The sequence below is a fragment of the Chlorocebus sabaeus genome, chromosome 18 (genome assembly GCF_047675955.1).
Source record: "Chlorocebus sabaeus isolate Y175 chromosome 18, mChlSab1.0.hap1, whole genome shotgun sequence".
Lineage (NCBI taxonomy): Eukaryota > Metazoa > Chordata > Mammalia > Primates > Cercopithecidae > Chlorocebus > Chlorocebus sabaeus.
Genome location: NC_132921.1, coordinates 61,474,539 through 61,487,447, shown reverse-complemented (window position 1 = coordinate 61,487,447; position 12,909 = coordinate 61,474,539). Strand labels below are relative to the sequence as shown.

At 38.9% G+C, this 12,909-nt stretch overlaps 1 protein-coding gene across 5 annotated transcripts in view; it reads left to right on the top strand.

Annotated features, from left to right (window-relative positions):
• The window catches only part of GREB1L (GREB1 like retinoic acid receptor coactivator), a 294,500-nt gene that overhangs the window by 169,779 nt on the left and 111,812 nt on the right, over positions 1-12,909 (top strand). For all 5 annotated transcript variants that reach the window (XM_037982457.2, XM_037982458.2, XM_037982456.2 and 2 more), the window contains exons 6-7: positions 3,251-3,427; positions 6,784-6,906. In XM_037982457.2, the coding sequence (XP_037838385.1) occupies positions 3,251-3,427; positions 6,784-6,906 (300 nt within the window). The remainder of the gene's footprint in view (positions 1-3,250; positions 3,428-6,783; positions 6,907-12,909) is intronic.

The window sequence follows — 12,909 nt, the reverse complement described above, 5'->3', positions numbered from 1 at the left end:
CACGAGGCTCTCACGTAGGGACACAACAGTTATAAGACTCAGTCCTATTCCATACAGAGCTTACTACCTAGTAGGCTGTAGTAGAACAACTTCAGAAAACTTTTTAGCATTTGAAAAGCATTATCGTCTCATCTGATGAAACAGTTCAGGTGTGGCTCTGACTGTAGACAATGAAAATCTCTCATAATGCATTTTTTGTTCAATGATTCTTTGTGACTAGAAAATCCTCTTAGAGTATGTCATAGAAAAGACACAGAAACACCATCAGAATAATAGACTTCATAATCTTTAGAAATTAGGAGTGAGACCAAAGACCATATGCTTTGGAATCAGAACTGTGTTCAGATTCCAGATTTGCCACTTAGTACTTTAAGAACTTCAGCAAGTATTTTAAGAACTTAAAGTTTTAGATTGCTCGTGCATATAATGGGGTCATTAACACCTACCTTGCAGGGTCATAAAGATCAAATGAGATGATGTCCTTAAAGCACCCACCAAGCACAGTGCTTGGGAGATAGTATTTACTCTTCAAATGGAAATTATTTTACTATTGTGTTTATTAAATACTCTTACAGACTTGGAACCTTACTTATTTTCTCTAGCCTTGCAAGTGGACATAATTTTTTACTGACCACTTCTCCATGTAAAAGTGCAGTGCAACAGCAAAATGGCAGAAGGTTTTTCTTAAATAAGCACATTGTTGGGATTTTTACATGTTTGATACTCTATTGTCCAAAAACTAATATTCATCCAACATTTCTTAAAGTGGATGATTTTCATATGCATTAAAATATAGTGGAAAAATGTTTAAGCTTCTGCTATTCTAGAACCCCTGCGGATTCAAATATCAATTTGCCTAAATTTTTATATAAACTATGCAGATTCCAAAGACTATGGGGGAATTGATTTCAAAATATATTGATCCAGTTGGTAGTACATGTGTCCCAAATCTGCCATGCAATTGGAAGACTTGATTGCCAGAAAAACTAAAAGGTAATTTGGCTGAGAGTGGTGTTATTTTTTGTTTTCAATGACAACAAGAACTTCAGGCAGATAAAATCTCCCTTGAAGGAAGGCTAATGCCGAAGCCACACAGAGTTTTTAAAATGGACTGTAGGATTCTAATTCTTTTATGTTGTTAACTTATCATTAATGTGAAGATTCTCTCCTTTGCAGATTATTCTGACCCATGGCTTTTCTTCCTCTTCACACTTGCTTTTCACCTCAGAATAGACAGAGGAAGAGATCAAACTTAACCTCGGTAGTTTGTGAATTCTAATTCTCACACTAATGTTTTCTAAACCACTTGGACCTATCAGTTGAGCCTCATGTTTTGGCACTGTTCTTGATTATTTTGGCTGAAAGGTTCTTGTAGCTTTTTTCTGTGTTTTGGGTGTGGCATATCTACTTTACAGGTCAGGCAGTTTTCCAGGAGGGTGCGACGGTCAAACCAGAATGTAGTTTCCACGAAGGCAGAGACTTTGTCTGCTTTGTTTCGTGCTAAAAAACCTGGTGCCTGCAACAGTGTCTAGCACATAATACGGTATTTGTTGGATGGATGGATGGATGGATGGATGGATGGATGGATGGATGGATGGATGGGTGGGTGGATGGATAGATGGATGGATGGATGACTTTGGTGACCTAGGCAGCTACTGGCAACCTTTTTTTGCGGGGGGAAGGGCTACTTTTTTAAGGTATTGGACAAATAGATGCTCTCAAATACAATCCATCTCTGAATATATTTTAAGTCATTTATAAAATTATATTGTTTACATGTCTATAAAGTGGCAGTAATAAGTTATTAATTCTATGTAATGGACCAGAGGTTATGAATATCTCTTCTTCACCACTGTTTCCCCAGTGTTTAGCAAAATGCCTAGCATATGGGTAGATGCTCAATATATAGTTGTTGACTGAATAATAATAAATTGGACGTCCCATTTATAAATGCTTTGAATTGATGGTTAGCATTCTGAGATTAGGATATTGTGAGATATTCTATCATTAATCCTTGTGGCTTTTCTCTTCTCTATTTATATATCTTTGTTAATTATTAATATTTATCAGGTTAGCTCGGAGGTCTGCAAAGAGTGTATCACTTCATCAGTGAATTTGTTTTCAGTTATTTACATATAGAAATATTGCCTTTATACAATATGGAATGCCCTTTCTTATTACAACGTTTTTGTGCTTTTCATCTATGTCACAGTAAATGTGTTATGTCCTCATCAGACACAAGAAGAAGAACTCACTCTTACTGTCTGTTTTTAGTCTGTGTATTAAGGGGGACTGAAAAGTTAATTTTCAATTAAAAAAGGCATGGCAAAAAAAAAAAAAAAAAAAGGCATGGCTTTTCATCTTCCCAGTTTTCTCTGTTTTCTTCTTTTTTCCGTGTCCCCTGTTCTAACCAGGTCACCAACATTTTTGTTTTGTTTAATTTGTCTGAGTGAGGAATTGTTTGGATATTAGATCTAAAGGAATAATAAGCTAGTATGAATAAAGAAGTGTTAGAAAAGGAGAAATGGGAATCTCGTGGTACTCCTGTCGGAAAGTATAGCTAGATCTCACAGAAACTAGAAGCTGATAGAGCCCTGAATTTGCACATCTGGCCCGTGCTCTGCTCTCCTCTTGGCAGATCAGCTTCCTCTTCATGGTTCTTGGTTCCCATACCCTAGCTTACATGTGGCTGACATAACCCTAATTTGGATTCCAATTCTGTAAAACCTTACAAATCCAGGGTCCAGTACCACCTGCCTGACTTTTTGTATTTATTTTGAAATTCCAGGAGAGAGATTCTGACTGTCCCAGACTGGGTCAGATGGTGGGCCACAAGCTCACCAGCTGTGACCATGGAGGCAAGTCTGAGTGGTAGAGAGGGCAGAGAACCAGGTTATCTAAGGAAGGAGTATGTGGGGAAAAAATAATAGACCTTCTAGAACCAAGCTTTTTATTATATTATGTGCTCTATTTCCTTAACCATTATCTACTGTATTTATCAACCCTATTTCCTTAACCTTTTAGAGGCTAACCTTTCCTTTCCTTTTAGAGCAGCATTTAAATTATTTCCAGTCTTTCACTGTTACAAAATAACTCTGCTAAAGAAATGTGTACCTGTTTTTTTTCCCTCTGAATTAGTTCCTTGAGATTGAGACATTTTTGGGTCAAAGAATGTGAACGTTTCTATGCTGTTTTAAAGTATTGTATCAACTTACAAGGCCATTAGTAACATTGGTTTTCCTCACTTCAGGGTTTTCTGGAAATTGTATCGGCTGTGGAGAAAGAGGATTTCGATATTTCACGGAATTTTCCAACCACATTAACTTGAAGCTCACCACTCAGCCAAAGAAGCAGAAGCACTTAAAGTACTACCTAGTCAGAAGCTCCCAGGGTGTACTGTCTAAGGGACCTCTTATCTGCTGGAAAGGTAGTCAATTTCCAGGAAGAAAAGGGGAGGGAATGGAGATTTTAGAGTGGTGACAAGTGACCCATACAAGATTCGGAGTTCAGGTGGGATACAGATAAACATCTCAAGTTCAGAAGGATATCCAAAAATTTAAAGCCTTCTGGTGTGTTATTTGACTTGCCCCTTACATTTTTAACAGAGACAATTCAAGTGTAGGAAAGTGCATGTCTCTGTATTTGTCTCTTGGGAAGGGGGTACAGCTCTCAAGGGGAAAAATGGACTCTTTCTAGCTCTTCCGTCATTTAGAGAGGACCTCAGAGTGACAGCTCCTTGGTTAGATGCCCTTTTGACTCTATTTAATTTCTTTGGAGATTTTCGAACATCCGTATTTTTTTTCTGTTTTAACTAGAGCTAAACATACTTAGAATAAACATTTATGTTCTCTTCATAATACCTGGGAAAACATACTATTAAGTTGGCAAAGTGTTATTTCTTATAAATTAGGAAGAACTTAACTTATTTATAGAAATGAATCCAGTTGAAACTTCACATCTTCATGTGCTTGATAGGAATTGACAGAAGTTCTCTTCACTGTGCTAAAGAAAAGAAGTATTTAATTGTTATTCTATTGATCAGTTTCTTAGATGCTGAGATTTTTTTCTCCATATAATAACTATCTTTTTTTTTTTTTTGAGATGGAGTCTCGCTCTGTCACCCAGGCTGGAGTGCAGTGGCACAATCTCGGCTCACTGCAAGCTCCACCTCCCAGGTTCATGCCATTCTACTGCATCAGCCTGCCAAGTAGCTGGGACTACAGACGCCTGCCACCACGCCCAGCTAATTTTTTGTATTTTTAGTAGAGATGGGGTTTCACCATGTTAGCCAGGATAGTCTCGATCTCCTGACCTTGTGATCCGCCCACCTCGGCCTCCCAAAGTGCTGGGATTACAGGCGTGAGCCACCGCGCCCAGCCTATAATAACTCTGTGTGTGTATGTATGTGTGTGTGTGTGTGTGTGTGTGTATATATATATATATATATTTTTTTTTTTTTTTTTTTTTTTTTTTTGAGACAGCATCTCCTTCTCTTGCCCAGGCTGTAGTGCAGCAGTGAGATCTTGGTTCATTGCAACCTTTACCTCCCAGGTTCAAGCGATTCTCCTGCTTCAGCCTCCTGAGTAGCTGGAATTGCAGGCGTGTGACACCACACCCGGCTAATTTTTGTATTTTTAGTAGAGACGGGGTTTCACCATGTTGGTCAGGCTGGTCTGAAACTCCTGACCTCGTGATCTGCACGCCTTGGCATCCCCAAGTGCTGGGATTACAGGTGTGAGCCACCATGCCCGGCCTATAATAACTATTTTTAATGTTTCTATTTGTTGTCTATACAATATTTTTTCCCGACTATGAAAAACAGCATAATATTCCAAATTACAACTGCAGGTTTGTTTCTGAGTCCTTCACCTTAATTTCTCTTAGTTACCTTTGAAGTAGCATTATATAGTTCTTTAGGAAATGGGTAGTACATATTGCAAGACAGGTATCATCAGAACTTAAAGCTTGTGACCGCTGAATCATAAGCTGGTGAATAAGTCTTTGTCCTATTAAATGATTTTTCTCAGAAAAATCATTTTGAATGTCATGAATCCTAATGAAAGGGTAAAAGTAGGATAGGTATCACCTCCCTCCCTTTTAATTTCCTTCTTTAGCCTTGTTTTGGTTGCATAAAATATTTTTACCTTCTTAGTTAGTACTCAATGGCAATTCATCTTTTCTTCCTTCCTTTCTTCCTTCCTTCCTTCCTTTTCCTTTTCTTTTTTCTTCCTTCCTTCCTTCATTCCTTCCCCTTTCCCTTTTTCTTCCTTTCTTCCTTTCCTTTCCTTTCCTTCCTTTCCCTTTCCTTTTTCCTTTTCCTTTCCTTTGCTTTCTTTCCCTTCCCCCTTTCCCCCTTTCCCCCTTTCCCCCTTTCCCCCTTTCCCCCTTTCCCCCTTTCTCTCCCTCTCCTTTCCCCTCCCCTCCCCTCCCCTCCCCTCCCCTCTCCTCTCTTTCCTTTCTTTTCTTCTTACACAATCTCACTCTGTTGCCCAGGCTGGACTGCGGTGGCTCACTGCAACCTCTCCCACCCCAGGCTCAAGTGATCTTCCTGCCTCAGCCTCCCAAGGAGCTGAGACTACAGACACACACCACCGTACCTGGCTAATTTTTGTATTTTTTGTAGGGACAGGGTTTCGCCACGTTGCCCAGACTGGTCTCGAACTCTTGAGTTCAAGTGATCCACCCACTTTGGCCTCTCAAAGTGGTAGCGTTACATGCATGAGCCACCATGCCTGGCCTCATTTTTCTAATAAAGAATAACATTTGTGAGAGAAGCCTCACGTTTATAATAGTTGCTATTTTGGAGCTGAAATTATATTTATTTGTATATTTTATATATACACACATATAATATCAATATACATGTGTGCATATATTACATATTGGAGATATGCTCTTAGGCCAGAATACAGTACTCCTCATAGAAGTAATAGCATAGAAGGTTATAGAAAACTGCTTCCAGTCATTGTATGTATCTGATAAACTTGGAGACACTCTAAAGGACCCTCTGTAATTAACTTTGTCGTATAAAATTATTTATATTCCTTTTTCACATGCTACTTTTTGAGACTAATAGGGTAAAATGGAAGCTAACAGTCCCACAGGCTGTGATAGTATTTACTGTCTACCTGAATCAGTACAAAGCACTAATAAAATATCATCCCAGAGGCCCATTAATACTGGCTTACTTAAAATGAAGCTTGGCATAGCATGATCAGTAACCACTTTGAATATTGGCTGTCTCCTTTAATAAGAACTGAGAATAATATTAATTTGAGCATTTAAAATTTTTCTCTACTGCCTATACATTTTTCTTTGCTTCTGTTTTTGGACCTAAATTAAGGTTGAGAAGAGAATGTTATAGGCAGCCTAGACAGACCATAGGTTACTGTTCTACACTTAAACCAATCCCAGGTAGGGTGTTAACTGGTATTGAAAGGCCTATTAGGTTTTCATAAATTATTAATGTTTTAGCCTCTGTCTTACCCATAAAACTAGCATGACTATATTGGTTATGAGTATATTTCCTCTGGGAACTAGTATTTAGGGAACAAAGGTCCAATTTCTTTGCAACCATTTGTTTGTCTTCCAAACAAAAGCGTTGTATTCACTAGTTTAAACATTCTGTTGGAGTCAGGATGGGGAAGGGGATCTCTAATTAGAGAAGTGGCTGCCACTTAAGGAGCAGCAATTTAATTTAGAGATTTTATGGATTGTATCCCCATCACCTGTTTTAACAGAACATTGGTCACTTCATACAGTGTAATTTTTACTCTTTTCCAGAATGTAGAAGCCGACAATCCTCTGCTTCTTGCCACTCTATTAAACCAAGCTCTTCAGTGTCATCAACTGTGACCCCAGAAAATGGGACAACTAATGGATACAAATCAGGATTCACTCAGACAGGTATGGGGTATTTTTCTTTTGGCATTTCAAGCATCACATGTATATTTAATGAGGCTTTTTAAAGTATATATTTACTGCTGGCTGGTTTGAATAGAGAGATTTCAAAATAAAGGTATTACTTGAGTTACTATTAGAATTAGAACTCAGCCTTGAGATGGGTTAATCCGTGAATGACCAGAACCCAAGTCCTCACAGTCCTGACAGTGGTAGGAAATTTAGCTGAAGCCTAGGACCTTATTCTAGGGGGAGACTGACAGTAGGCAATAAGTGGAAATCCAGACACGAGGGAAGTCTGCATCATAGCCATCCAGTGGCAAGTACTGGAGACACAGTCATGAAGACTGGAGTTCTAGGGTAGGGCTCTAGCTAAGCCCACAGAACATCATAGGGAGTAGTGCACCAACTGGGATACAAAACAAGGTCCCAAGCTAGGATTGTGGATCACAACGGATGAACCCAGGATCTAGTTTCTAGTGGTACAAAAGAGGCACTGGTTATGAGTAACTAGATAAAATCTTAGTGCCTGAAACTAGGTCACAATATCAGGACAGGATCAGCAGAATGACTGATCGTACTGAGCAGATAAGCTACTAGTCTGAGGCTTCTAAAAATTCCTCCAGCATAGAGCACCGGCCCAGGCCCTGAGGCCAAGATAAAATTCCAGGTGGAACTTCATGGTTCCAGGTGGCCAAAGGGCTGGAGGGCTTTACCTGAAGAGATCACTGCAGATAGTATTTGAGAAAATTACTCAGAACCAGCCTTGGTTATATCTTAGGCAAGAAGGAAAGTATTTTAAAAGACTTTGTGAATTTTTTTTCAGTTCTCTTGTTTTTTGTGGAGTACAATTTACTCGTCTGATACACAAACTTCATAGCATATGTACTTTGCCAGTGTTAACCACAAATTGAGAAGAAGGTGGTCTCCATTTGCTACATAGCATACCTCTTTCAAATTAATGTGAAATTGTGATGAGCTGGTCAATTGTTTCTACTTATTTTCAAGATAGAAGTGATTATTGGAATATATTAGCAGCAGCAGTGATAATAAGGCTAACTTTCTTTGGGACATTTCCTGCTATGTGCCTGTACTAAGCTAAGCCCACCTCTTCCTGGATTGTAAAAAGTTTGGCTTTTAAATTGCGTGGGAGATTTAGATAGAGGCTCTGATCTGAGCGAATAGACCACTTCTGTTTAGAATAAATAAGAGAACATAGTGTCACTACGTATTCAAGAAAGAAACAAGGTAGCATTTGGCTCTGGCCATTGACAGAATAGCCTTCATTACATTAATGACACGCCTGCATGTCTCTCTTAGAACATCATTTTTGTAATTTGATTGATCCCGTAGTATACGTTATGCTGTGAAATATAATTTTTAAAACCACAGTATTAAAAGCTAAGATTTACTTCATTACAACAAAAACGTATCAAGTGTTTATTTTGTTTTAAGAACCTTATCAGATGCTATAAGGCAGGGTTTCAGTACTCGACTGATGTCTGCAATGACTTAAAAAACATTCATGGCTGGGCATGGTGGTTCACACCTGTAATCCCAGCACTTTGAGAGGCTGGGGTGGGTGGATCGCTTGAGGTCAGGAATTCGAGACCAGTCTGGCCAACATGGCGAAACCCCGTCTCTATCAAATTACAAAAATTAGCCAGGCATGGTGGCATGCGCCTGTAATTCTAGCTACTTGGGAGGCTGAGGCACGAGAATTGCTTGTACATAACCACGAGGTGGAAGTTGCAGTGAGCTGAGATTGTACCATTGCATTCCAGCCTGGATGAGACTCTGTCTCAAAAGAAAAAAAATTAATATAAGGGATTAAAGAACAATAAAACAGGGCCAGGCACAGTGGCTCATGCCTATAATCCCAGCACTTTGGTAGGTAGGCCTAGGCGTGTGGATCCCTTGAGCTCAGGAGTTCGATATCAGCCTGGGCAACATAGCGAAACCATGTCTCTACTAAAAATACAAAAATTAGCCGGGTGCTGTTGCAGTGAGTTGAGATACTGCCACAGCACTCTGGCCTGGGCAACAGGGCCAGACCCTGTCTGAAAAAAAACAAAAGAAAAAGAACAATAAAACATGTAACCTTTCCTAAGAGGGAGAGATAGGTATGTAAATAAGCAGTTGTACCTGAAAATAATAAGATATTAAAATATTAATAAGAAGTAATACAATTTTATTATACCAGAAAATATACTTTGTAAACAAATTTTGCTTTGAAAGAGGAAATCAAGATTCAGGCTTTAGCAAACACTCCCCCAGTTGCCATCATGAAACACAGGCCAAGAGCAAGGGGAAGGCACTGACTGACTCACCGTGAACACAGTGGCCAAGTTTTAATGCTCACATTCTTTTGTGTCCCTGTGAGGATGTAAGTGGTAATTTGACCATGAAAATTAGTTATTAACAATTTCAGATGCAACTTAGAAAATTTAATAAAAGAAAGTGCCTTTATAAGTGATGCTTTGTATCTAAAATTTTGTATTAATGAATTATGTTTATAGACTCTTCAATAATTTCTTTCTTCTGACACTTGAACATAATCGACTGTAGAAATTTCATGTTGGCATTATGATACCATCACAAATATTAGCATGTGCAGCACCTCCTTAACTGATTGATTGAGGTTCACCTTTCTATAGGAGATTGTTTTCTCCCTAATCTTAATTTGCAGTCAGTGACTATCTGTAATCAACAGTTTTTAGCCTCAAGTATGGGTACACACATTGTATAGTATTTGAAGAAGAGTTTAATGCACTATTTGCATGCTTTTGTCTTGAGTTCTACCTGCTAAGCTATATATATTCTATTCTGGCTGGGTTATGACTTATTGCTTGCATATTTTCTCTTAACATTTTCTTCCCTTTTTTTGATATAGAGTCTCACTGTGATGCCCAGGCTGGAGTGCAATGGCACTATCTCGGCTCATTGCAATCTCCACCTCCCGGGTTCAAGCGATTCTCCTGCCTTAGCCTCCTGAGTAGCTGGGATTACAGTTGTGTGCTACCACGCCCGGCTAATTTTTGTATTTTTAGTAGAGATGGGGTTTCATCATATTGGCCAGGCTGTTCTCAACTCCTGACCTCGTGATCTGCCCGCCTTGGCCTCCCAAAGTGCTGGGATTACAGGCATGAACCACCACACCTGGCCTTCTCTTAACATTTTCATGTAATTGCTAATTCAAATTTTGGCCACCAAACTCAGTGAAATATTTTATCATTTTTACTGAAGGGGGCTATATTTTTATCTACCTGCATTATAAACGTGAAATACACATATATGATGTTTAATTGGGATAAAAGTTTAGGAATAGATGAAAAACGCATTTGTCTAACTCAGGATCTTGAAAATTTCCAAGTTTTTTTTTTTTTTTTTTTTTTTTTTTTTTTTTTGAGACGGAGTCTTGCTCTGTCGCCCGGGCTGGAGTGCAGTGGCCGGATCTCAGCTCACTGCAAGCTCCGCCTCCCGGGTTCACACCATTCTCCTGCCTCAGCCTCCCAAGTAGCGGGAACTACAGGCGCCCGCCACCTCGCCCGGCTAGTTTTTTGTGTTTTTAGTAGAGACGGGGTTTCACCGTGTTAGCCAGGATGGTCTCGATCTCCTGACCTCGTGATCCGCCCGTCTCGGCCTCCCAAAGTGCTGGGATTACAGGCTTGAGCCACCGCGCCCGGCCCAAGTTTTTTTATAAAGGCTTTATTGTTTTAATTCTTGCAGTTAAGTCTGTGAGTCATTTTGAGTTAATTTTTGTGTAGTGTGAAATGAGAGTTTAAATTCGTATTTTCATGTGTGGATATCCAGTTGTACCAGCACCATTTGTTGAGCAGACCGTTTTCTCCTCAGTGAATTGCATTTGTCAGATGACTCTAAATATGAGGATTTGTTTCTGGAAAAATTGATAAAATGGGCCTCATAAAAACTGAAATCTTTTACACTTCAAAAGTCAATTGACTCTAAATACAAGGATTTGTTTTTGGAAAAATTGATAAAATGGACCTCATCAAAATTCAAAACTTTTACACTTCAAAATTTTAAGGGTAAAGAAAATATGGTATATATACACAATGGAATTCTATTTAGTTGTAAAAAAAGAATGAAATCCTGTCATTTGAAGGAACATGGATGGGACCGGAGGTCATTATGATAAATAAGCCAGGCACAGAAAAACACATAACACGTGTTCTCACACGTGGGAGCTAAAAACAGTTGATTTCATGAAGACAGAGAGTAGAATGATGGTTACCAGAGGCTGCACAGGGTGAGGAGATGGGGATGAAGAGAGGTTGGCTAATGTGTACAAACATAAAGTTAGATAGAAAAAATAAGTTCTAGTGTTGGATAGCAGAGCAGCATGACTATAGTAGTAACCAATAATATATATTTTTAAATAGCATGAAGAGAAGATTTGAATGTTCCCAGTACACACAAAAAAAGATAAATGTTTGAGGTGATGGATATCCTACTTACCCTGATTTGATCATTACATATTGTATGCATGTATCAAAATATTACCTGTACCCCATTAATATATCCAGTTATTATCTGTCAATAAAAAGACATCATTAAGAAATGAAAAGACAAACAACAGAGTGGTAAAAATATTAGCAAAACACAAATATAATAAAGTATTAATACCCAGAATTTACAAAAGCTCTTACACAGCTTAATAATAAGATGACAATGCAACTGAAATATGGGCAAAGGATTTGGAATAGACATTTCTTCAAATAATATATACAAATGGCTAATAAGCACATGAAAAGATACTCAATATCATTAGTCAGGGAAATGCAAATCAAAACCATAATGAGGGCCAGGTGCAGTGACTCACGCCTGTAATCCCAGCACTTTGGGAGGCCGAGGCAGGCAGATCACCTGAGGTCAGGAGTTTGAGACCAGCCTGGCCAACATGGTGAAACCCCATCTCTAGTAAAAATACAAAATTAGCCAATTGTGGTGGCGTGTGCCTGTAATTCCAGCTACTCAGGAGGCTGAGGCAGGAGAATCACTTGAACCCGGGAGGTGGAGGTTGCAGTGAGCCGAGATTGCACCATTGCACTCCAGCCTGGGCAAAAAGAGAGAAACTCCATCTCAAAAAAAAAAAAAAAAAAAAAATAGTAATGAGATACTACTTCACATCCTCTAGAATGGCTATCAGAAAAAAGACAGTAACAAGTGTCTGTGCGTGTGGAGAAGTGGGAACGATTATACACCACTGATAGGAATGCATTGGTAAAATGTGGCAACCATTTTGGAATACAGTTTGGCAGTTTCCCAAAAAGTTGAACATAAAACTACCATGCAACCCAGCAATTCCACTCCCAGATATCTACCCAAGAGAAATTAAAGTATATGTTCTCATAAAAACTTGCATGCAAATGTTCATAACATCATTATTCGTTATAATAAAAAACTAGCACCAACTAAATGTTGATTAACTTGTGAATGGCTAGACAAAAATGTAATGTATCCATATAATGGAATACCATCCAGCAATAACAAGAAACTGTCGAGACAAGCTGCATCATGGATGAATCTCAAAAATATGATATTAAGTGAAAGGAACCAGCTGAAAGAGACCACTTATTGTATGGTTCTATGTATGTGAAATGTGCAGACAAAGCAAATTTATAGAGGAAGGAAAGAAGATTAGTGCTTGCCTGGAGCAGGGAGTGGGAATGGAGATGAACAGAAAATAGGGTATGAGCATTCTTATTAAGGGGATGAAAATGTTCTAACGCTGATTTATGGTGATGGTTACACAACTTGGTAAGGTTACTAAAAATCATTGAATTGTATACTTGAAATGGGCAAATTTTATTTTATTTTATTTATTTTTTTTTTTTTTTTGAGACGGAGTCTCGCTCTGTCACCCAGGCTGGAGTGCAGTGGCGCGATCTCAGCTCACTGCAAGCTCCGCCTCCTGGTTTTACGCCATTCTCCTGCCTCAGCCTCCCGAGTAGCTGGGACTACAAGCGCCCGCCACCTCGCCCAGCT